Consider the following 25,055-nt stretch of genomic DNA (forward strand, 5'->3'; position numbering starts at 1 on the left):
CACAACAGCATCATAAAGGTGGCCTGTTAATATACAGAAAGACAGCCAGAGATACTCCCCCCCCCCACCCCACCTCCACCTCCACCTACCTCCCTCCTCCTGCCCCCCACTCCTCACCTCCCTCCCCCTGACCCCAACTTCTATAACACAAGTGTACTGCAGCACAACAGATACCCCAACTGCATAATGAAACACCTACCCGAGTCCTCAGCCTGGCCCGAGGTGTCCATGGAGCCAATCCCGTGGATGCCCTCCTGGGGTAGGAGGGAGTACACCATCAGCTCGATGGGTGTAAGGTTGGCAGTATCATTGCCTGGGGGATTGGCCCCCGCCTTCCTCCGAACATCCCTCCTCAGCTTCTGCCACTTCCTCTTGCAGTCCTCCACGTCTCTCCCAGCATGGAAGACAGCATTCAGGCTGTCCCGTACTGCCTCCCATTCCCGCTGCTTTACTGTTGCTGCCAGCCTCTGCCCTGTGGGAGCAAACAGACTCCGGTGCCGCTGTACAATTTCTTGTACCAGGAGCTCCACCTCTGCCTCGAGAAAATTACCCTTCCGGGTCGGCGGCATGCGTGGTGGCATTGTACCAATGGTGTTTTCGAAAATACGGAGTGGGCGTTTATATAGGCGCCAAGAACGCCCATTGAGACGGGGGAATAGGCGTTTCTGATTTGGGCGCTACTTTTTCAATTATACACATAATTCCTAAGCGTGCCCAGCTCAGATAGCGATTAGGAACACATGGTTTCGATTATGAGTAGATAAGTATGGGCATCTCCACCTGCCTTCCCTTTCTTCATTGCCATTTTACCTGCCATTTCCTGCACTGAGACCTTGCCCGATGTTCGTAATAATCAGTTACAGGGTTTTACCCTCACTTAGCATGCTTGGGTACACCTGTGTATTTAGGGGGGGGGGGAATTATTGTTGGCCCTCAGCCACCACGCCTTCCGTTTCCTGTCTTCCACATCGCCTGATGCTCCCTTCCTTTCTCCCATTCTCTCTGCCTGGTTGTAGCAGGCAGTGTGTGGGGGCCACGAATTTGCTACACTCACCCCAAATCAAGCACCCCTCGGTAAGGGTCATTTCAATCAGGGAGATGTGCAGCTAATGTTCCAGAAGATAAAAGGCGCACTACACAGTCTTGAAACAGACGTTCATGGTAAGCTCTCATTTGTCTGCCACCTCTTCTCTTTGTGCTCATAGTCAAGGAGTGTGCATTCACTGTATGTATGTAGTCTGGAGTCAGATGTTAGGTAGCTCTGTTTTCACCAGGTTCCTGTGCACTGTACTGTGGGGTTGGCAGGTCCTCAGTGGTGTGGTCCAGCGGTTGGAGGTGCTGTATTGGTTCCCGGTAGGTTCCATCTTCCTTGTTTATGTGGTGTACCCCAGTCCCCATTTATGAAGTGGCCACCCATTCTCAAGGTCCATAGGCGGGGGAGGGGAGAATGATTAATGCAATCGATGTGTATAGCACATTATGGACCACCTTCCTAAATTGCTCCATAGGTAGTAGTAGGGTAGGGAACATGCACATTACATTGTTTTTAATCGGTAGCCTGGACAAAATGATAGAGGTGGCTACAGGTAGTGCCACTGAGGCCTATGACGTGGTGGTGAGGGAAAGGGGTGTGTGTACAGGTACCAACCCAAAGTAACTGGTGGTGGCTAAAGCCTGATGGCTGCTGTGGCCTAGTGGTTAGAGCACCAGCCTTATAATCATAAGGTTGCTGGTTCAAATCCCACCTAAGGCAAGTCAGTTCAGCGACAAAGTTTGACACAAACCCTGAATACTTGAATGTAACACACCTTGATCGACTACTGGAGAAAGTGTGATCACACCTGCAAATAATGAGCACCATTTTTATTTGTGGCCTTCCCTAACACAAGTATTACATTGCAACTGTGATGAAGTAACCATCCATCTATTGGGTTTCCCATTGTTTCCCTTTTGCTCCTCAGCATTATATACCATAGCTGATGTATTCAATGTGAAAATATGAGCCAGCTGTTTGTATTGTAGGTCCTTCTTGCCCCCCCCCCCCCCACCCCACCAATGTGGCTTGTGGGTAAGGATATGTGTCCATCAGACAGCAAACACTTTGTATGTGGTACCTGGAGTTATGTGGAAGTGTGTACCTGGCAGATCACACGTGGTACACTATTAATCTCTTATTGATGGCACTCTGTATTGTGGGTCAGTATGGTGGAGGGGAGGGAGGGAGGAAGGAGAGAGAGATGCTGGCTGGCCATTTTTATTAATGAACACAAATATCCATCCAGCCTCCCCGGCCCAACCCCCCTGCACATATGGGCCATGCAGGTTGGAATGAACAGGTGGCGTTCTGTCTGGCCAACATTCTCAGACATACATCACCTTCTCATTCACACAGCACATTTAATGCTGTGCATATTGCTGCCTCCTTCCTCTCAACTCAACAGCACCATTTGGTGATATGTAATGCACAAGGGAGACAAACACACACACACACCCTGATAGTTATATTATAACAAAAATTTATTTGGCCCCATCCCCACCCCCACCCCTACAAAATAACCCCAACAATGCCATCCTCCCCCCCACAACTCCCCACACACCCCAACAATTCCCTCCCCCACCCCCCACAGAACCCCCAACATTTCCCTCCCCCCACACACACAACCCCAACAATTCCCTCCCTCCCTCCCCCCACACACACAACACCAACAGGCCCCCCTATTTAAATTAAGGGCGGCCACGCCCTCTTAGTAAGGCCCTCTGTAGCAGGGCAATGAGCAGCCCCAGCAGTACCCTTAGTGGGCCCTGGAGCTGCTCATTGCCCTGCCGTAGGGCTGTCACCTCCTGCAGCAGCTGGTGCTGGCCAACTAGAAGTTGCTGCTGGCCAACTATAATTTGCTGCTGGCCATCTACCAGCTGCTGCAGGAGGCGCACCACAGTGGCAGGCCCAAAGGCTGGAGGTGGGCCAGGGGACACGGAAGAAGATGGCCCAGGGGATGGAGGTGGGCCAGGGGACACAGAAGCTGGCCCAGGGGATGGAGGTGGGCCAGGGGACACAGAAGCTGGCCCAGGGGATGGAGGTGGGCCAGGGGACACAGAAGCTGGCCCAGGGGATGGAGGTGGGCCAGGCGATGGTGCTGCAGGTGGGGAGGGGTCCTCATGCAGGTCTATAATGAGGACTCCCTCCTCCGAGTCCTCCTCCTCCTCTTCTTGCTGGTGGCCCGCCTCCTGGCCTGGCTCCTGCTCCTCCTCTTCCTCCATGTGCCCCTCCTCCTGCTCTTCCTCCTCCTCCTCCTCCTCCTCCTCCTGGGGGTGGTGGCCCTCCTCATCCTGGCGCTCACTTTCCTGCTGGTGGAGCCCTGTGTATGTAAAAGGAGTGTGATTGAGATCAGTGCATACACCATGGCTTGCATAGTGCAGTAGCTGGGTGGCATGGGGCAGGGTGTGGTAAGGCGTAGCCTATGCCCATGGGGAATGAGCTGCATCAGATGACATGAAACAGAACCCTGGACCCTCCTCTGACACACACCACGCAGGACATGTGGCCATACCAAATTCATTGCTGACCAGCATGTTTGCATTGTGAAATGCAACGAGGGGTTGATGGGCAGTTGTTGTAGGAGTTATTGGGGGGGGGGGGGGGCAGTGGGAAGGGTGTTGAGCACAATTCTTTTATGTGATTTAGGCCATAACATGCAGTAAAAGTAGGGCCTCAGGCAGCTGTACCAGGACACAGTAATCAGCCACCACAATAAGGGGAATAGTAAAGTGTGGCATATCATCTCATTCATCTCGGGAGGATGGTCGGACGTTGCAAGCATGCTCATGGGAGAACCCCTGCAACCTGCATCCTTGATCTGGGACAGATATGGTATTACTTACTAGGTGGCTATTAGGCACATGGGAAGTGATATTGTACAACACATTTGCTTTATTCATGAAATGTATGTAGTAATGTGTACAGGTGTCCTGTTTTTGAATACTTACGGCGAGCCCTGAGGTGCCTTCGCACCGCCCGGATGAGCTCAGGCCTCTCCCGCCTCACCCGCCGGAACCGCCTCCTTAAGGACTCGAGGTCCCGGTGGACTCCAAAGCGTCTGTAAGATATAAGTTTGTAGAGCAGGGGTCAGGGGTGTTGGTCCTTTTTGTCCTCTGCACACATTAATTTGCTATTCACATACCAGAGAGAGAGGGTCTACAGTGTTGGGGGGGGGGGGGGGGGGCACCTCCATTGGTAGTGAATCATAGGAGCCACCTTTTTAACATTTTGGGGGGTGGAACCCCCAGTGGAGATGACCCCTCCCTCCATACATATTTGATATTGGGGGTGGGGTGGTGAAGCACCCACAGCAGCCACCGAGTTGGTTCCTATGCAGATGATGGCAGAGAGGTGGGCATGAGGCCAGACAGTACCGTTTGTATACATTCTAATGTATGCTTGTTAAACTACTTTATATGTGTTATCATGACCATGTTATAATAGTATGGTATAGGTTTCATTGGTCTCATGCTTGCACTATTTGGAGGCGTTGTAACCCACTGGCTGCAAAGAGGGGTTGGAAAATGTGGCCTTCACATAACTAACGAAATTTTCACATAACACTAATAGCATAGTGACGATAGTAACCTAACGAAATACATTCTTGTAGGGATGTGGGAATGGTGGTCGTTTAAATAACATACAAATTATTAGTGATTGTGCATGTTCCTATATTACTCATGATCCTTGCATGGACACTCCAGTTACTGCTGGTAACATTGATGACGGAGCTGTTATATGTGTAGGTACAGGAGGGGAGGGGGGTTGGGCCATAACCTTACCTTTCCAATCGTTCCCGGATGCGGGACCAGGCTCGCATGGCCTGCAGCCTGGGGGGCAGGTGGTGGTGCTGGATGAAAAGGCGATGGCGGTGCCTTAGGCAGAGCCGGACAAGCAGCAGGCTCTCCTCTTCTCCAAAATTTGGCTCCCTGCGTTGTGCCATTTTTCCACGTGTTGGAAAAGAGGTGCCTTATATAGACGACCTTGCGTGAGGGACGTCGTTTCATGCACAGCTCCATATATGGATGACCATTCCATATATGGCCGCTATCAGCACGTGGACGCCCTCGTAAGCATAGACGTCTTTGACGTGCACATGCCTGCAGGAGTGTGAAACGTGCCTTATATAGATGACGCACCCCACCCGACCCTTTTCACATATACACAATATGCATTTACTGCATGTTTAGTAGGTGTACAGTGCATGCAGATCCGGACATTCAGATGGGCACATATGATGGAAGTATGGGTGGAGCAGTAGGTGTACAGTGCATGCAGATCCGGATATTCAGATGGGCACATATGATGGAAGTATGGGTGGAGCAGCATGATATGTCTGTAGTTGACACATATATGCGTTCCTCATATATTTCCGTACCCAGATGGCATGAACAACATGTATTGTACTTACGATACACCTATGTACATTATTTTTCACACCACGTGATTTGGTCGTTTGCACCTGCAATAGTCGACCGTGTTAGGGCGCCCAATTTAGTCACGCTTATGCGCTCGTCATTTGATTGTTTGCTTACAGGGATAATCGATTGTCGAAAAACGCCCACACTATTTTTCCATTATACAGGTCTATTTTTGGACGTTATCGTAAGAACGCCCTAATTCGTACTTGGACGATCTTTCCATTTTGCCCCTCTATGTATTTTATTGTAATGTGGTCGATACTTATGGTCTGGAAGCAAAACATGAAGTGAATATATCTAATCAAATATTCACAAAATGTAATTTTTTTACTCCGCACTTACTGGTGACAGTGTTATTTGAGGCAGTCAGTGCTGTTAGAGTATTTACATCCCAGAGGAATATCTGTCTGTCCAGCCCTGCAGATGCTACCAGTTCTTTGTCTTTTGCATAGGCTAAGGCTTTCACATAATCCTACAATACACAACACAAATACCATCAATATTAAAAGATAAATAAGTGTTGTATAAAATTATTCCAGACATTTTACATTGTATTTTTCATAATAAAAATGTTCACATTGAAGCAGATATTGCACAGTATGAAATCAAAACAACACTGTCTATACAGTACCTTGTGTGTCCTTAGTGTTGACATGCAAAACCCCTTATGTGCATTCCACACTTTAACAGTAGTATCCGAAGAAGCAGATATTACTAAAATGAAAAGACAAAATAAACGGCTTAAAAACAGATGTTCTCTATACATTTTATAATAAATGTCTTGCAAAGAAATAATCCCAAACTATGGGTTCAGAAAGACTTGAAATTTGGTTATGAATCACTTGAACAGCAATACACTATGGAACATCAAAGATCTGTAACAGAGGGTTTGCACTTACTATGTGGTTAAGTGCCATAAGTGCCAAAATTACCATTCTCAGTATGTTCCCAAACAGTTACTACACAAAAAACCCTCTTTGCTGTATGATAGGTATACTGCTTTTCTTTAACTGGTTAGGTTAGAATTATTTGTGTTAGAATTCCCTGACTGATATAGAGGGCCATTTTCGATAGAACGTCTAAATTACTACTACTACTATTTAGCATTCCTATAGCACTACAAGGCGTACGCAGCGCTGCACAAACAGAAGAAAGACAGTCCCTGCTCAAAGAGCTTACATTCTACAAAAATGTCCAAATTCTGAACAGCAAAGAAGGACATTTTCGAAAAAGATAAACGTCTATCTTTTGTTTTCGAAAATACTATGGAGGTTTTGTGATATGGACTTTTTTTTTTTGGGGGGGGGGGGGGGCATTTTTGAAAAAAAAAAAAAAAAAATGTCCAAGTGCAAAACATCCAAAATCAACCACTGGGACGTAGGAGGAACCAGCATTTTTAGTAGACTGGTCCCCCTGACATCCCAGGACAGCAATAGGGCACCCTAGGGGGCACTGCAGTGGATTTCATAAATTGCTCCCAGGTACACGTCTGACCACTGCTCCCTCACCTTGGGTGCTGAGCCCCCCAAAACCCACCCCAAACCCACTACCCCCAACTGTACACCACTATCATAGACCTTAAGGGTGAAGGGGGCACCTATAAGTGGGTACAGTGGGTTTCTGGTGAGTTTCGGAAGGCTCACAGTTTCCTCCACAAGTGTAAAAGTTAGGGAGAGGTAGGAGCCTGGGTCCACCTGTCTGAAGTGCACTGCACCTACTACTAAACTACTCCAGGGACCTGCATGCTGCTGTAACAGACCTGAGGATGACATCTGACACTGGCATAGAGGCTGGCAAGTAATGATCTTCATCACAATTTTGGGGGGGGGGGGGGGGTGGGAGGGGGTTAGTGACCACTGAGGGAGTAAGCGGAGGTCACCACCGATTCCCTCCAGTGGTCATCTGGCCATTTGAGGCACCTTTTTGTGCCTTATTCATAATAAAAACAGGTCTAGTTCAAAACATCTACGTTCTAGTCTTGGACGTTTTCGTTTTGTTCCATTACGGCTGAAAGACGTCTAAGTCTTAGGAACGCCCAAGTTCCGCCTTGAACACGGCCCTGGCACGCCCCCTTGAGATTTAGATGTCCTTCTGATGGACTTTAGACAAAAACGTCTAAAAATGAAGTTTTGAAAATACTGGATTTGGACGTTTTTGTGAGATAAATGTCCAAATGCAGACTTATGTCACTTTTTGGACATTTTTCTCTTTTGAAAATGAGCCCCATAGGGTCATTTCCCTACCCTACATTATACTACTTTTACTCTGTAGGATTTGTTTGCTTTGTTTTATATTTGCCCCACTTTGATGGCTGTGCTTGTTTTTATTTTATTTTTATCCCTATTTTATCATTTTGTAAACCTCTTAGATATCTTTTGATAAATGGTGTATTGTTTATGGCCTCTTGCTTAGAGAGCAGAAGTGCATCTGCATTATTTCCACCAGTGAAAGCATATGTTAAGTGACTGTGCACTAACTGCAATAGTCCACATTTCTTCTCTACCCCAAAACAGGTTATGCAGTTAGCGTATGAATTAGTGTACACTGTCATGCTGGAATGGTGATAGTTAACGTGTAATAAAAGTGAAATTTAAAGATTGTTTTTCAACTCTGTCTTGATCAACCAGTGCACTCTGGGTCTGTATTGTTGATTAGAAGTAATTCTGTTTAAAAATGATTAACTTTGATTGTGCGAAAATAAGTTGGAATGCAGAAGATAAGACACAGCTCTAATTAATTTGGTATGTGAAGAGGAGGATGGTGCTTGTTTTCGGAGTTCAGCCTGGCCACCTGGACTTGGAAAACATGTGACCACGTTCCCACAGTATGGTTTGTTTACCTAAACAGAGAAGCATTCTGTAATTTTCCTTAGCTCGGAATATGAATTCTAAGCCTTATAAAAAGGGGGGCTTGTTGCAGCAGAGTTTTGAGGCTCATCTGTGGGTAGACGTATCGCACAGAGGACTTGTTCCTGGTCATAAGGAGACTTTGGCCTTTCGCTGCAACGGGCCTCCTAGCTGATGAGATAAGGGCCTGAAATTCCTGACCCAGTGATGTTGTATGTATAGTGTATTATTGCTTCTTTTCCTGTTCTAAGAACTCTTAGCATTGCTTAGATGTAGAGACCAGTGATGTAATGATTGTTTATACAGCTATTCATTGTATATATCTTAATCATTGTAGATTTTGGCACCTCTAATAAAGGTCTCAGGGCCAGATGCACTAAACGTAACGAGCCATTAACGAGCAAGTAGTAAACCCTGGCATGCACTAAAGACTTTTTTCCGACGATGGTAGCAGCTAACGAGAACGGAATGCAGATGAGCAAATTGTGTAGAAACCCTATTGTAATGAGATGCACTAACCTTTTCCGATTGCCTTAACGCTGGAAAATCTAATGAGAGGTCTGTACCTCTCGTTGAGGCTGCACGGGATTGAAAAACTGCAACAAAAGTAACAAAAAAATATATAGTGCTTAGTTTTAAAAAAAAAAACGTCCATTTTGGCCATCATCCCCCCCCCCCCCCCCCCCCCCCCCGCAATAATGAAAACGTCTTTTTTGGCAGTGTTTCACTCAGCTGAGAGACCTGGAAGTCTCTGAGCCAATCACAACGCGTTCAGCCGAGCTGAGCGCGCTGTGATTGGATCAGAGACTTCCAGGTGTCTCAGCTGAGTGAAGCACTACCAAAAAAGACGTTTTTATTATTGCAGTGGGGGAGGAGGATGACTGCCAAAATAGACACCCATCCAAAAAAAACATCCAATTTGGTCGTCATTTCCCCCTGCAATAATGAAAACGTCTTTTTTGGCAGTGCTTCACTCAGCTGAGAGACCTGGAAGTCTCTGAGCCAAACACAGCGCGTTTAGCTTGGCTGACCACGTTGTGATTGGCTCTAAGACTTCCAGGTCTCTCAGCTGAGTGAAGCACTACCAAAAAAGACGTTTTTATTATTGCGGGGGGGGGGGGGGGGGGGGGGGGGGAGAATGACGGCCAAAATGGACATTTTTTTTGGATGGCCGTCCTCAACTGCACTGTCCTCTGCATCGAGCCGCCATCGGAGGGGGTGAGCAGTGCGGCGTCTTCGGGCGGCACAGGGAGGCGTTTTTGGCATGTGTAGAGCAGCCAGCATAACGCTTGGCTGCTCTGCGCATGCTCGACCGGCCGATTGGCTGACTGTTTAACGATGGAATAGAGAATGCAAGTGAGCTACAACGAGCAGCTCATCTGCATTTCCTTTCCTAGGAATCGGTAAGGGAAGGGCTCTAACGATTGTTTAGTGCATCTGGCCCTAAGGGCCAGATGCACTAAACTTAATGAGCTTTTAACGAGCCATTAACGAGCAAGTAGTAAACCTGGCATGCACTAAAGGCTTCTCCAAACCTTTTTCCGACAACGGTAGCAGCTAACGAAAATGGAACGCAGATGAGCAAATTGTGTAGAAACCCTATTGTAATGAGATGCACTAACCTTTTCCGATTGCCTTAACGCTGGAAAATCTAACGAGAGGTCTGTACCTGTCGTTGGGGCTTCACTATATATTAAAAAAAAAAAAGACAAGCTGTGCCTATGGATGTCCTTCACTATATATATTAAAAAAGACGAGCTGTGCCTATGGACGTCGCCCCCCCCCCCCCAGAAATCGCCACCGCTCCCCCTGCATTGAAATGACAGCTTCCCGCAGCCCCGTCCTCCCCGCCATCCTCCACACCCCCGAGGCCCCGCCCCCTTGAGGTCGTCACCGCCGTCGCTTCCCCCTCCACCCGCCCCCCTCTGCCACCGGGCCATCACAGCGCCTCTCACCTCCGTGTGAAGGCGTCGCTTCCCTTCGGACTTCCCTCCTTTCCTCCCTGGCCCCCGCTCATCTGACGTAAGTTACTTACGTAAGTTACTTATGTCAGACTTGGGCAGGCCAGGGAGGAAAGGAGGGAAGTCCGAAGGGAGGCAATCAGCTGTTGCCTGCTGCAGCGCCTTCACACGAAGGTGAGAGGCGCTGTGAGGGCCCGGCCCGGTGGCAGACGGAGGGGGGGGAGCGGCAGCAGTGACAACCTCAGGGGGGCGGAGGATGGCGGGGAGGCTGGGGCTGCGGGAAGCTGTCATTTCAATGCAGGGGGAGGGGGGAGCAGCGGCGATCTCGGGGGGGGAGGGGCCAAGGACGTCCATAGGCACAGCTCGTCTTTTTTTTTTTTTAAATATAGTGAATGATACATACCTGTAGCAGGTGTTCTCCGAGGACAGCAGGCTGATTGTTCTCACGACTGGGTGACGTCCGCGGCAGCCCCCACCAACCGGAAAAGGCTTCGCGGGACGGTCGGCACGCAGGGCACGCCCACCGCGCATGCGCGGCCGTCTTCCCGCCCGTGCGCGACCGCTCCCGCCAGTTGAATGACAAGCAATAAAATATGAAACACAACTCCAAAGGGGAGGAGGGAGGGTAGGTGAGAACAATCAGCCTGCTGTCCTCGGAGAACACCTGCTACAGGTATGTATCATTCACTTTCTCCGAGGACAAGTAGGCTGCTTGTTCTCACGACTGGGGTATCCCTAGCTCTCAGGCTCACTCAAAACAAGAACCCAGGTCAATTGAACCTCGCAACGGCGAGGGTACAACAGAAAATTGACCTACGAAGAACAACTAACTGAGAGTGCAGCCTGACCAGAATAAATTCGGGTCCTGGAGGGTGGAGTTGGATTTACACCCCAAACAGATTCTGCAGCACCGACTGCCCGAACCGACTGTCGCGTCGGGTATCCTGCTGGAGGCAGTAATGTGATGTGAATGTGTGGACAGATGACCACGTCGCAGCCTTGCAAATCTCTTCAATAGTGGCTGACTTCAAGTGGGCCACCGACGCTGCCATGGCTCTGACACTATGAGCCGTGACATGACCCTCAAGAGTCAGCCCAGCCTGGGCGTAAGTGAAGGAAATGCAATCTGCTAGCCAATTGGAGATGGTGCGTTTCCCGACAGCGACCCCTAGCCTGTTAGGGTCGAAAGAAATAAACAATTGGGCGGACTGTCTGTGGGGCTGTGTCCGCTCCAAGTAGAAGGCCAATGCTCTCTTGCAGTCCAATGTGTGCAACTGACGTTCAGCAGGGCGGGTATGCGGCCTGGGGAAGAATGTTGGCAAGACAATTGACTGGTTAAGATGGAACTCCGACACCACCTTCGGCAGGAACATTGGGTGGGTGCGGAGCACTACTCTGTTGTGATGAAATTTGGTATATGGAGCGTGAGCTACCAGGGCTTGAAGCTCACTGACCCTACGAGCTGAAGTGACTGCCACCAAGAAAATGACCTTCCAGGTCAAGTACTTCAGATGGCAGGTATTCAGCGGCTCAAAAGGAGGTCTCATCAGCTGGGTGAGGACGACGTTGAGATCCCATGACACTGTAGGAGGCTTGATAGGGGGATTGGACAAAAGCAAGCCTCTCATGAATCGAACGACTAAAGGCTCTCCAGAGATGTCTTTACCTTCCACACGATAATGGTAAGCACTAATCGCACTAAGGTGATTCCTTACTGAGTTGGTCTTGAGGCCAGACTCTGATAAGTGCAGAAGGTATTCAAGCAGGTTCTGTGCAGGGCAAGAACGAGGTTCTAGGGCCTTGCTCTCACACCACACGACAAACCTCCTCCACTTGAAAAAGTAACTCTTTTTAGTGGAATCCTTCCTAGAGGCAAGCAAGACCCGGGAGACACCCTCAGACAGACCCAACGCAGCGAAGTCTACGCCCTCAACATCCAGGCCGTGAGAGCCAGGGATTGAAGGTTGGGGTGCAGCAACGCTCCGTCGTTCTGCGAGATGAGAGTCGGAAAACACTCCAATCTCCACGGTTCTTCGGAGGACAACTCCAGAAGAAGAGGGAACCAGATCTGACGGGGCCAAAAGGGCGCCACCAGAATCATGGTGCCGCGGTCTTGCTTGAGCTTCAGTAAGGTCTTCCCCACCAAAGGTATGGGAGGATAAGCATACAGGAGGCCGGTCCCCCAATGAAGGAGAAAGGCATCCGACGCTAGTCTGCCATGTGCCTGAAGCCTGGAACAGAACAGAGGCAGCTTGTGGTTGGTCTGAGAGGCGAAAAGGTCCACCGAGGGGGTGCCCCACTCTCGGAAGATCTTGCGTACCACTCTGGAATGAAGCGACCACTCGTGCGGTTGCATGACTCTGCTCAGTCTGTCGGCCAGACTGTTGTTTACGCCTGCCAGGTATGTGGCTTGGAGAAGCATGCCGAACCGGCAGGCCCAATTCCACATCCCGGCGGCTTCCTGACACAGGGGGCGAGATCTGGTGCCCCCCTGCTTGTTGACGTAATACATTGCAACCTGATTGTCTGTCCGAATTTGGATAATTTGGCAGGACAGCCGATCTCTGAAAGCCTTCAGTGCGTTCCAGATCGCTCGGAGCTCCAGGAGGTTGATCTGCAGATCCTTTTCCTGGAGGGACCACAGACCCTGGGTGTGAAGCCCATCGACATGAGCTCCCCACCCCAGGCGAGATGCATCCGTCGTCAGCACTTTCGTGGGCTGTGGAATTTGGAATGGGCGTCCCAGGGTCAAATTGGTCCGGATGGTCCACCAGAGCAGTGAAGTGCGGCAACTGGTGGAGAGGCGGATGACATCTTCTAGATTCCCGGTGGCTTGGAACCACTGGGAAGCTAGGGTCCATTGAGCAGATCTCATGTGAAGACGAGCCATGGGAGTCACATGAACTGTGGAGGCCATATGACCCAGAAGTCTCAACATCTGCCGAGCTGTGACCTGCTGAGACGCTCTGGTCTGCGAAGCCAGGGACAGGAGGTTGTTGGCCCTCGCTTCGGGAAGGAAGGCCTGAGCCGTCTGAGAATTCAGCAGAGCTCCTATGAATTCCAGAGACTGCGTTGGCTGGAGATGGGACTTTGGGTAATTTATCACAAACCCCAGCAGCTCCAGGAGTCGAGTAGTGCACTGCATAGACCGGAGGGCTCCCGCCTCCGAGGTGTTCTTGACCAGCCAATCGTCGAGATATGGGAACACGTGCACTCCCAGCTTGCGTAGGTAGGCCGCCACCACCACGAGGCACTTGGTAAACACTCGAGGGGCAGAGGCGAGCCCAAAGGGCAGCACACAATACTGAAAGTGCAGTGCGCCCAGGCGGAATCTGAGATACTGTCTGTGAGCTGGCAGTATCGGTATGTGAGTATATGCGTCCTTTAAATCCAGGGAACATAGCCAATCGTTTTTCTGAATCATTGGCAGAAGGGTGCCCAAGGAAAGCATCCTGAACTTTTCTTTGACCAGGAATTTGTTCAGGCCTCTCAGGTCTAGGATGGGACGCATCCCCCCTGTTTTCTTTTCCACAAGGAAGTACCTGGAATAGAATCCCTGCCCTTCCTGCCCGGGTGGTACGGGCTCGACCGCATTGGCGCTGAGAAGGGCGGAGAGTTCCTCTGCAAGTACCTGCTTGTGATGGGAGCTGAAGGATTGAGCTCCCGGAGGACAATTTGGTGGCAGGGAGGCCAAATTCAGGGCTTATCCGCACCGCACTATTTGGAAAACCCACTGGTCGGAGGTTATGAGAGGCCACCTTTGGTGAAAAAATTTTAACCTCCCTCCGACCGGCAGATCGTCCGGTACGGACACTTTGAGGGCGGCTACGTTCCCATGGATCCAGTCAAAAGCCCGTCCCGGCTTTTGCTGTGGAGGCGCAGTGGGCTGCTTAGGCGCATGCTGTTGACGGGAACGAGCGCGCTGGGGCTGTCCCTGTGCCTGACGAGGCCTTCGGGCCGGCTGGTTGTACCTACGCTTTGCAAAAGAATAGGGTGCAGCCTGCCGGGCCTGGGAAAAACGTCCACCTGCTGAGGTGGATGCTGAAGGCGCCCGGTGGGAGAGCTTGTCGAGAGTGGTTTCCCGCTGATGCAGTTGGTCCACCATCTGCTCGACCTTCTCACCAAAAATGTTATCCCCCCGGCAAGGGACGTCGGCCAGTCTCTGCTGGGTGCGGTTGTCCAGGTCAGAGGCACGCAGCCATGAGAGCCTGCGCATCACTATACCTTGGGCCGCAGCACGAGATGCCACGTCACAGGTGTCATAGATACCCCTGGACAGGAACTTTCTGCACACCTTCAGCTGCCTGACCACCTCCTGATAAGGCCTGGACTGCTCCGGCGGGAGCTTATCGACCAGGTCCGCCAGTTGTTGCACATTAGTCCGCATGTGGATGCTCATATAGAGCAGGTATGACTGGATGCGGGTCACGAGCATGGAGGATTGGTAGGCCTTCCTCCCAAACGAGTCCAGAGTGCGAGACTCCCACCCCGGGGGCGCCGAGGCGGTATCCCTCGAACTCCGTGCCCTCTTGAGAGCAGAATCCACGACCGCCGAGTCATGGGGCAATTGGGGCCGCATTAACTCTGGGTCAGAGTGGATCCTGTACTGGGACTCTGCTTTCTTGGGAATGGTGGGGTTAGTTAACGGTCGCACCCAGTTCCGAAGCAGTGTCTCCTTGAGGACATTGTGCAGCGGTACCGTGGAGGACTCTCTAGGTGGTGATGGATAGTCGAGGACCTCGAGCATCTCGGCCCTCGGCTCTTCCACAGAGACCACGGGAAAGGGAATGCTAATAGACATATCCCGCACAAAGGAGGCAAAGGAGAGACTCTCAGGAGGTGAGAGCTTCCTCTCCGGTGAAGGCGTGGGGTCCGAGGGAAGGCCCGTAGACTCCTCTGAGGAGAAATATCTAGGGTCCTCTTCTTCCCCCCACGAGGCCTCATCCTCGGTATCGGACATAAGCTCGTGTAGCTGAGTCCTGAACCGGGCCCGGCTCGACGTCGAGGCACCGAGGTCTCGGTGTCGTCGAGCGGTGGACTCCCGCGCCGGCGGGGACGGAGCTCCCTCCATCGACGTCGACGGGGACTCCACCTGCGTGGCGGTCGAGACCGGCGCCGCAAGCGGCGGCGGTGTCGACGGCCCCGGCGCCGGGCTAGAGCTCGCCGGCGCCACAGACATCGGCGCCGAGGGCGCAAGCACCCCCGGCGCCGGCACAGCCTGGCGCATCAGCCCTTCCAGGATCCCCGGAAGGATGGCTCTGAGGCACTTGTCCAGGCCCGCTGCCGGGAAAGGCGGTGGGGCCGGTAAGGGTGTCGGTGCCAGAAGCTGATGGGGGCCAGGAGACGGCACCGAGGTGCCGGAACCCTGACGCGTCGGTACCTCCACAACCGACGGGGACCTCTCCTCTCGACGATGACGCTTCGGCGTCGCCTCCTCTCCGATGTCCAGATGCACCGAGGGCGACCGGTGACGACGCTTCTTGTTTTTCTTTCGATGCGCGTCACCGGCGCCGGGAGGTATGGAGGAGGAGGAGGACGATCCCCCTCGGTCCCGAGGAGCCGGGTCAGACAGGGTTCGGTCCCGTGGGCCACGGGCTGAGGGAGTGACCGGGGCCGACTGCCCACGCGGCCGCTCACCTCTACCCTCGCCGGCGGACCGGCGGGCCGACGGGACCTGTTCTCCTGGGGTCGATGCCATCGGTGCCGATGTCTCGGGCATCGATACCGGTACCGAAGGACCGGGCGTCAATACCGATGCCGTCGAGGTCGACGTCGAGGGGCCGGCGCAAGTTCCAAAAAGACGGTCCCGCAGAACTTGCCTCGCAACCTGAGTCCGTTTCCGGAGACCGAGACACTGGGAACACGACTTGATATTGTGCTCCGGCCCGAGGCACTGGAGGCACCAAGCGTGGGTGTCGGTCTGCGAGATCGGCCGGCCACAGCGACCACACTTTTTAAATCCACTCGGGACCTTCGAGGACATCGACGGAAAAATTGCGTCGGCGAAGTCAAAGTCGTCAATGGTGGCTGAAATCACACCTCGAAAAAAGAAAACGACCGTGCGGCCACTAGGCCGCAACGCGGCGTCCCCGCTGGAAACGAGGGAAAAAAAGGGAGCGCGTGCTCCACACGCTCAGGTTTTTTTTTTTTTTGAAAAAGAAACCGGCGGTAGCAAAAAACTAAGAGAAAAAGCAACGATCCGCGTAAACGCGATCGAAAATCCGGCGGCTGAAAACAGAGAGAGCGGCAAAGCACAACTCTCTCCAGACGCGGAAAAAAAGGAACTGGCGGGAGCGGTCGCGCACGGGCGGGAAGACGGCCGCGCATGCGCGGTGGGCGTGCCCTGCGTGCCGACCGTCCCGCGAAGCCTTTTCCGGTTGGTGGAGGCTGCCGCGGACGTCACCCAGTCGTGAGAACAAGCAGCCTGCTTGTCCTCGGAGAAAGTGAAGGACGTCCATAGGCACAGCTCATCGGTTTTTTTTTATATATAGTGAAGGACATCCATAGGCACAGCTCGTCTTTTTTTTATATATATAGTGAAGGACGTCCAAAAAGGACGTCCTTGGCATGCACAGAGCAGCCAGCATAACGCTTGGCTGCTCTGCGCATGCTCGACCGGCCGACTTTTTAACGATTGAATAGAGAATACAAGTGAGCTACAACGAGCAGCTCATTTGCATTCCTATTCCTTGATGCATGCCCGTTCCTTACAGATTCGCTAAGGGAATCAGTAAGGAAAGGGCTTTAACGAGTCTTTAGTGCATCTTGGCCTCATTTACCTAATACGAATCCAAAAGAATCCACAGTAATTATTAAGTAGTCTGTGTCAGTGAGACAGGCTGTAAATCCATAGCAGTACAACATGGCCATGCACTAACATTATGCACACTAATTCATGTGCTAACTGTTTACTGCACCTTAGTAAAAGGGCCCCATAGTGATATAGTTAGAACATTTTTTTGTCTAGCAGTGTCCTCCTACTTCTTTGGGTTTGTAGCTGTATTGGGCCTGGTTTCTGTTGTGTTATAATGCCATGAGCCATTTACCTGCAACTATCTGGGGGTTTCTCCATATTTCTCTCTTTCCCCTGACGCAACCCAGCCACAACAGTGACAAACTTTGAATGAGAAATACAAAACTGTAGCTCCTACCCAAAAACAGATAATGTTTAAGTCTGTTGCAATTAACATGGCTATCAGCACTTGGGGTAGGCTCGTCGTATCCCTTCCTTTCACTATGCCTACCTCCCTTCAAGTTCTATCCTACTTTCTCTCTTTTAATAAAATTTCAGTCTTGCCCTTGAACCTGGGCTCTTTTAGAATAATATTTAGTAATGGGCTTTTAGTTAAGCCATCCTAAATTTATAAACGACCTGGAAACTGGAACAGTGAGTGAGGTGATCAAATTTGCTGGTGACACAGTTATTCAAAGTTGTTAAATCATAGGATTGTGAAAAACTGCAAGAAGACATTACAAGACTGGAAGACTGGGCAACAAAATGGTAGGAGAAATTTAATGTGAGCAAGTACAAAGTGATGCATGTAGGGAGGAGTAACCTAAACTATAGTTACACGATACAGGGTAACACATTAGGAATCACCACTTAGAAAAATGATCTAGGTGTTACTTTTGTTGACACACTGAAATCTTCCACTTAGTATGTAGTGGTGGCCAAGAAAGCAAATGTTAAGACTTAAGACAACAATGGAGGATAATACAGAGATATCATAAATATTGCTTTGAAATAAGTGCACATTTAATATAAAATTTTGGTTACAACTGTATAAATTCATGAACAGTAGAAAATTATAAACAATTAGGGTGTGATTTTTGTCTCTCTCTCTTTTCTGTTTGTTTTAAACAAGTTTATTCCCCTTACAACAGTTAAGAAATAAAGCTAAATAGCCTATAGTCAAATAACCAGTTCCTTTTTGGACACATGAGGGTCCAAAATGCGCTTATTTTAAGCTTATTTTATAAAGGCAACATAGGTGCCTATTTGCTTATATAAAATAGCAATCCAAAATAATCCAGTAATCACAGGGAGAATTGGCCATAAGTCTTATCCAAACTCTCATAGTATTTTAAATAATTTTTATATATTGGACCATCATGTAGGAAGAAAAATAGTAAGTCACATCTTGCAAATGTCTGTATTTGTGACTGATTACCCATTTAATCATGGGTCCATTTTTTCACAATATCTTATTCGGCCGAATCCTCATTTTACACGTCAAAATTACTTGCAGCTATATTACACACAGGCTGTATTATGCACCAATAAAGAATAAAGTATGGATCCTCTTTTATATGGAAGGTGAGCTGCTTCCTGAAACAGAACTGAGAACGCAAGGTGCAATATCGTGTTGGAGCATCTGAGAATAATTGCCTAGAGCAATTCATATTATTCAAATGTCTTGAATCAGGAATACTGGCTTAATAAGATATTATGAAGTACAGTAATGGACTGGTGATTAAAACTGAGGCCCTTTTATAAACTAGGCACTTACACCCAGCTCCTGTAGCATGCATATGCAAACTGACATTTATACCCACTCCAAAGTAGATGTAAATGTGTTGTTTAAACAAGCACATGCACTTAGTTTAAAACAGAAAATGTGTACATCCCAAAAAGATGGTATACATGTAAGTATGCAGTTCTACTTGGGTAATTAATATGTGCATATTTTGGTTTTGAAAATCTGGCAAAGTCTATACAGAGAAAAATATGTTGTGTATAGTTATAGAATTAGCCCCTTAATAATTAAAACAAATTTGGTCATGACAAACAGAATAGTTTTTAGCTATTTAAAGGGCTGAAAGAGGAATGTATTCAAACCTTTTTCTGGAGGGTTTGTTTATAATTTCTCACTCTCAAAATTGAAAGTAGTAGTAAAATGGAAAAAACCTCTTTCCTTAATCATCATGCTGGACCAGTCCAGTCTAGTCCAGTGGACTGAGTCATCCTAGCAGCTGATATTCAGCTATTCCAGTGACACCAGTATAAGGGCTGGTGCAGCCTGGAATTTCCCAGTATTTCATACCATGTAAAATTAGTTTATCTTGTTGGGCAGACTGGATGGACCATTCAGTTCTTTATCTGCCATCATTTACTATATTCCTCCATGGTGCAATCGTACCTAGAATACTGTGCATAATTCTGGTCATTGCATCTCTAAAAAGACACACTCCCCGCAAGAAACGAACTACATCCGGGTGGGAGGGCAGGGACTTACCCTGAACCCGACCTCTGAATCTGGCCAAGGCCGTGATCGGAACCTTAAGCGAGGAGAGCGCCAAACCTTTCTCGAGCCCCCCGCTGCAAAAACTCCAGGATCTGAGCAAAGGAGGTGCAAAAAAGGGAAAATATCCACACCATGCTCCAAAAACTCTCCAAGTCCTGATATAATTAAGAGAAGTGGAACGACGTCTAGACCTCAGCATGGCAGAAATGACTCCCGCCGAGAAATCTCTCTTAGCTAACCTCGCCTGCTCAAGAGCCAAATCGTAAGACAAAATCAACTGGGGTCTGGATGAAGAACAGGTCCCGGCAATAATAACCCAAAGGACCGCAAACCTGAGAGGGGAACCGGCCAACAGACTCCGAAGATTGGCGTACCAGGGTCTGCAAGGCCAATCCGGGGCTATCAAAATCACTTGACCCCTGTGAGCTACTATCTTTTGGATCAGACGACCTAAAAAAGGCCACAGCGGGAATGAATACAGGAGACCCTCTGGCCACGGTTGAAGCAGCGCAATGATTCCCTGGTCCTTGGGGGTCTCTTCGGTAACTGAAGTAGGCCAACACTTTCGCTTTGGCCGCTGAGGTGAACAGATCCACTGACAGAAGTCCCCAGCGACGCACGAGACTCTGGAACGCGTCGTCTCCTAGAGTCCACTCCCCGGTATCCAGAGTGTGCGACTGAGAAAGTTCACCTGCACCTTTTCCACCTCTGCCACATGGACTGCTGACATGTCTAGAAGATGACTCTCCGGCCAGCTCCAACTGAAGACTTTTTGTTCCTCCTTGGTGATTGAGATAGGCCACCGCCGTAGCATTCTCGGACATGTCGCAGACTGACCAGCCTTCCAGGAGTGGACAAAAGGCTCGAAGCGCCAAGTGCATTGTCCTCGTCTTTAAGAGGTTGATAGCGTTGCTTGCCTCCTCCGGAACCCAGAGACCTTGAGTAAACTGTCCCAAACAATGGGCTCCCCAGCCCTTCAGACTGGCATCCATCGTATCCACTGCGGAGCATCCAGCGGCCTTCCCATGGTAAGATGAAAGGGAAAGGGAAATGGGACTTGATATATCGCCTTTCTGAGGTTTTTGCAACTACATTCAAAGCGGTTTACATATATTCAGGTACTTATTTTTGTACCAGGGGCAATGGAGGGTTAAGTGACATGCCCTGAGTCACAAGGAGCTGCAGTCCAAATCAAACTCAGTTCCCCAGGATCAAAGTCCACTGCACTTACCACTAGGCTACTTCTCCACTCCTAGATGAAGATAAAGAGGTACTGAGAGGGCTCCAAATCGACTCTCAACAGGGTTTACTACTTAACCCAGGACAGAAGAAAAAAACTGGGCAACTGGCGATGTACCCTGCAGCCTCTTCAGAAGTGACAGCAATGACCAACCAATCATCCAGGTAAAGGTGAACTAGAATACCCTCCAATCTGAGAGCTGCAGTTACTACTACCAAGAAGTTGGAGAAAGTTGGAGAAAGTTTGAGGAACTGTAGCGAGACCGAAAAGCAAATCTCGAGATAGATAAAGCTTGCACAAGACTGCAAAGGGCAGAAACCGCATATGAAATGGATGAATTCGGACTGGAAGACCGGAAACTCCCCTGAATGCCGAATGACTATGATGGAATGAAGATTTTCCATAAGAAAAGAGGCGATCTCGAGAGCTCAGTTGAGCACCCTACGAACTAAGGGATCTAAAGGACCCTTCCTTTTTCGGAATGGCGAAGTAACCAGAGTAGTGCCCTGCTCCGATATCTGCCAGAGGTACTGTGCCAACCACTTGAAAGATGAGAAGCTTGTGGGAAAATAGCCCTGACAGCTTCCGCTTTGAGACACGGACGACAGGGAGACTCCAGGAGAGTATCTGGCAACTTCTTCGCAAACTCAAAGGTGCTTTACTTCTGTCTTCTCCAAACCAGCAGAGTGGAGAAAACAAAGCTGGAATCACTAACGAGAGCAAAGAGTAGTGAGAACGGAGTATCAACAGGATTAAGCATTATAGGAGAGGGCCCATGGCTGGTTTATATGAAGACAGTGGAGAATCCAAAGGGCTTTGAAAGTCAGTGACATGCAAGAAGGAAGAAGAATTGCAAATCCATAAGAAAGGGGGAAACTGCGATATCAGTTATGGAAATAGTGCTATGGCCTTGTCCCAGCGCTATAGACTTATGCCTACAGCGTGCCACATGCAAGCTTGTGAAAGGTGCTTTAACTGACATTTTCCAAAAATTTCCCAAGGTATGCCAAAATATGGGAGGAGCACGGGGAGACCATAGACATGGCACTGAGAAAAAAATGCTTGCAACTTATAGAATACTGCTAGTCAAGAATGCCACGTGGAATGGTATAAAGAGAGGAGAGAAGCCCAATAGGCAGTGCAGTGAGCTAAGAACCCGGGGAACTGGGCTAGACCCTCACTGCAAACCTCTGCACCCACAGAAAAGGAGATTTTTTTTTTTTACCTAAGATTTTGCACATGAGAATGGGTTTGCACTAGTAAGCTTATCGTAGACGTGCCCATATGCCATGCTAGAAATGAGCACCAAACTCACCCTAAACTGAAGCACCAAGGTACAGAATTGCCCCTTTTGAGGCATTCTATGTTCTGAGTCCAAGAGACTGACATTCATGCAAGTCTAGTGGGAGGGGAAGTGAAAGAATTTTCCAGAGGATGGAATGGCATGTTTTGATTTAGAGGGTAATTTTATAACACACTGCCTAATCTGTGCAACAGGTATGCCTTAAAATTACACCAATTTTAGAAGAGTACACACAGACTTTCCCTTTTTAAAATTATACCATGGAAAGTACTCACACACACATCTGCACCTGTTCTTGAGCAGAAACATATCTGCTGGCTTACTTTATACACTGATGCATGCATAAATTTATTTTTGACGTTTATACCCCACATTATCCCAAGCAGGTTTGGGTTTAATGTGGCTTACAACCAATTAATTGTAGTTAGTTTAACAATGTAAGGTATTATCATCAGTTAAGCATTTGAGGCATACATTAAGATAACATCAATTGACAATGAAAGTGTCATAATGGCTTATTGACCAGAGAAGAAGTCATCAGAAAAATTTTCAATATTCTACGAAATGACATATAATCTGCTACTACAAGTATTATAGTCTTGGGTAATGAGTTCGATTTACTTTGATAGGAAAAGCTTACATTGTGTATTGTTTTGTAGATAACATTTTTACAACAAGAAAAGTGAAGAGAGGAAATTTCTGGAGTCAGTGAGTGATTTTTGTTTGGGTAGTTCTATGAGGTTTGCATGTACGAAGGAGACATGCCAAATAAAATTTGAAATACAAATACACATAATGGAAGCCATAAATGAAAATCCTACTCCTAGAATTGCCTCTGATCGCACTGAAAAAATAAATTATGCATATATGAGCAATTCGACAAAAGAAATTCCTGCAAAATACTGTTTTACTTGCAGAAACGCTTTTTATAATTACCCTCTTACTTCTAGACAAATCTATCCCAAAAAGAATAGAGGAGGACTTACATGTTTTGCCATTACAACAGAGTACAATATCATTTACCCAGTCTGTATGATGTTCCATAGAAGCTATGTAAGGATCTTGCTGAAACCAAAAGAAAGAAAATCTATTACATGAGGTTTCACGTGTTCTGAAGATCAACAAATATATTTGATATTTTCTATTTATCCTAAAACACTCCCAATTCTTAGTCACAAATACTGGATCATACCAAGAGCACTGTGCACATGGGTTTAGTTAGTCAGAGCAAAAGGTCATTCAGAAATCAGACATCTCCATAAAGTATCCTGTGTGCACTGATATTTCTTGTTTGATAGTGCCCTTGGGGCTTACTTCATTCAAAATTATGGCTCACAGGCCTGCGTATTACAAAAAAAAAGGTAAAATTTAATCTCACCTGTGAATTTCTTGTCGTTGAATCCTACTAGATCAGTTCAGCAAATGGAAGCAGAAACGAAGATTCCAATGATATAATCCATATAAGTAGAGGTACAGCCAGGAACCTTTCAAAGCAGCTCAAAACAAAGCATAAAAATTAAGAAAAAAAAACAAAGACACCCTACAATCACGAAAGAAGCTGGTAAGTGATCCCTTGTGAAGCAAGCTAACTATAGACAGGTGGCGCATATCAAGTCTTCAGCAACTGCCACATGCCTCTCGTCTTCAGGGGTGGTGGGTCCTGGACTGGTCTAGAAGGATTAAGAAAAGGAAATTAACAGATAAGAACAAATTTCATATTCCTTATCTTCCTGTTAGCCCAGTCCAGACCCATGGGATGTACCAAAGCTCTGATCTCACAAAGCGGAAGAAGACAGCAACTTCCAAAACTGCCCTGCTGAAAGGAACTGTCTTGTCTAGTCCAGACATTGAGCTTGTAATGTTTGACAAAAGAATACAGAGAAGACCACGTCACTGCCCTGCAAATATGCTTTTGCTTCAACTCAGGGCTTAGCTTGAAATCTTGTGCACTGGGCCCCAAGGTCAAAAGGAACCAACTTCCCCTGAATAATGTAGGCAATGGAAGACTTAGAAGCAGAACCCTACAAAGGGGCAAAAAGACGACACAACAATCAAAAAGAATTAGCGACTTTCACATAATAAAAGAAGCAGTCTGTAGATATCCAGCTTATGAAGAATCTGAGATGAATCAGACATTGAGAGCCTCCAGAAGGAAGGTAGAACTGCTTAGTTCAAATGAAAGACAAAACCACCTTTGGAGAACTACCTACAGGGATACATAAGCAGAACAGAAAGCCAAACAAGAATAGAAAGCTTGAAACTCTGAAATCCATTTAGTGGAACAGATGGCAACAATAAAAGCCACCTTATAAGAACAGCCATACTGGGTCAGACTCATAGAGGCGTATTTTCAAAGCACTTAGACTTACAAAGTTCTACAGTAACCTATGGAACTTTGGCTAGTGTAAAGATGTTTCAAGAAAATCCTAGCAGTGTCCCACCGTGCATGCACGGGTGCCTTTCTGCTCAACGCATAAGCACAGCTACTTCAGTCAGATAATATAGCTAAAGGAATACAACTCCTAGAGGAGGTGGGAGTGTTATGTGAGAATACCTGCTGTCCTCAGAGAACATCTGCTACAGGTGAGTAACTTTGCTTTCTCCGAGGGCAAGCAGGCCCAGTTGTATACCCACATGTCAGAATCCCTATCTACCAGGCTCACCAAAAAACAACAATGCTAGGACAATAGGAAGTCGAAATATCAAGGCTTCAAATTCAATTAACCTGAAACTATATACAAACTAGTTGTGAATGTGCAGCTTGGAACACAGGCTTAGGAGGGTGCGGTTGGATTCTGACACCAAAAAGATTCTTCAGGACTGTCTGACCGAACTGGCTATCACATCAGGAATCCTGCTCAAGGCAGAAGTAAGATGTAAATGTGTGGACCGAAGAGCACGTTGCAGCCTTGCAAGGCTCCTCTAAAGAGGCTGACCTCAAGTAGGCTACCAAAACAGCCATGGCTCTGACATTATGAGTCTTGACATGACCCTCAAGAGTCA

General features: G+C 48.3%; 1 protein-coding gene across 2 annotated transcripts in view; it reads right to left on the bottom strand.

Annotated features, from left to right (window-relative positions):
* The window catches only part of WDR48 (WD repeat domain 48), a 148,073-nt gene that overhangs the window by 107,263 nt on the left and 15,755 nt on the right, over positions 1-25,055 (bottom strand). For both annotated transcript variants that reach the window (XM_030198107.1, XM_030198115.1), the window contains exons 3-5: positions 23,039-23,117; positions 6,089-6,171; positions 5,800-5,929 (exon numbers count right to left, since the gene is read on the bottom strand). In XM_030198107.1, coding sequence (XP_030053967.1) covers positions 5,800-5,929; positions 6,089-6,171; positions 23,039-23,117 — 292 coding nt within the window. The remainder of the gene's footprint in view (positions 1-5,799; positions 5,930-6,088; positions 6,172-23,038; positions 23,118-25,055) is intronic.

The sequence above is a fragment of the Microcaecilia unicolor genome, chromosome 1 (genome assembly GCF_901765095.1).
Source record: "Microcaecilia unicolor chromosome 1, aMicUni1.1, whole genome shotgun sequence".
Classification (NCBI taxonomy): domain Eukaryota; kingdom Metazoa; phylum Chordata; class Amphibia; order Gymnophiona; family Siphonopidae; genus Microcaecilia; species Microcaecilia unicolor.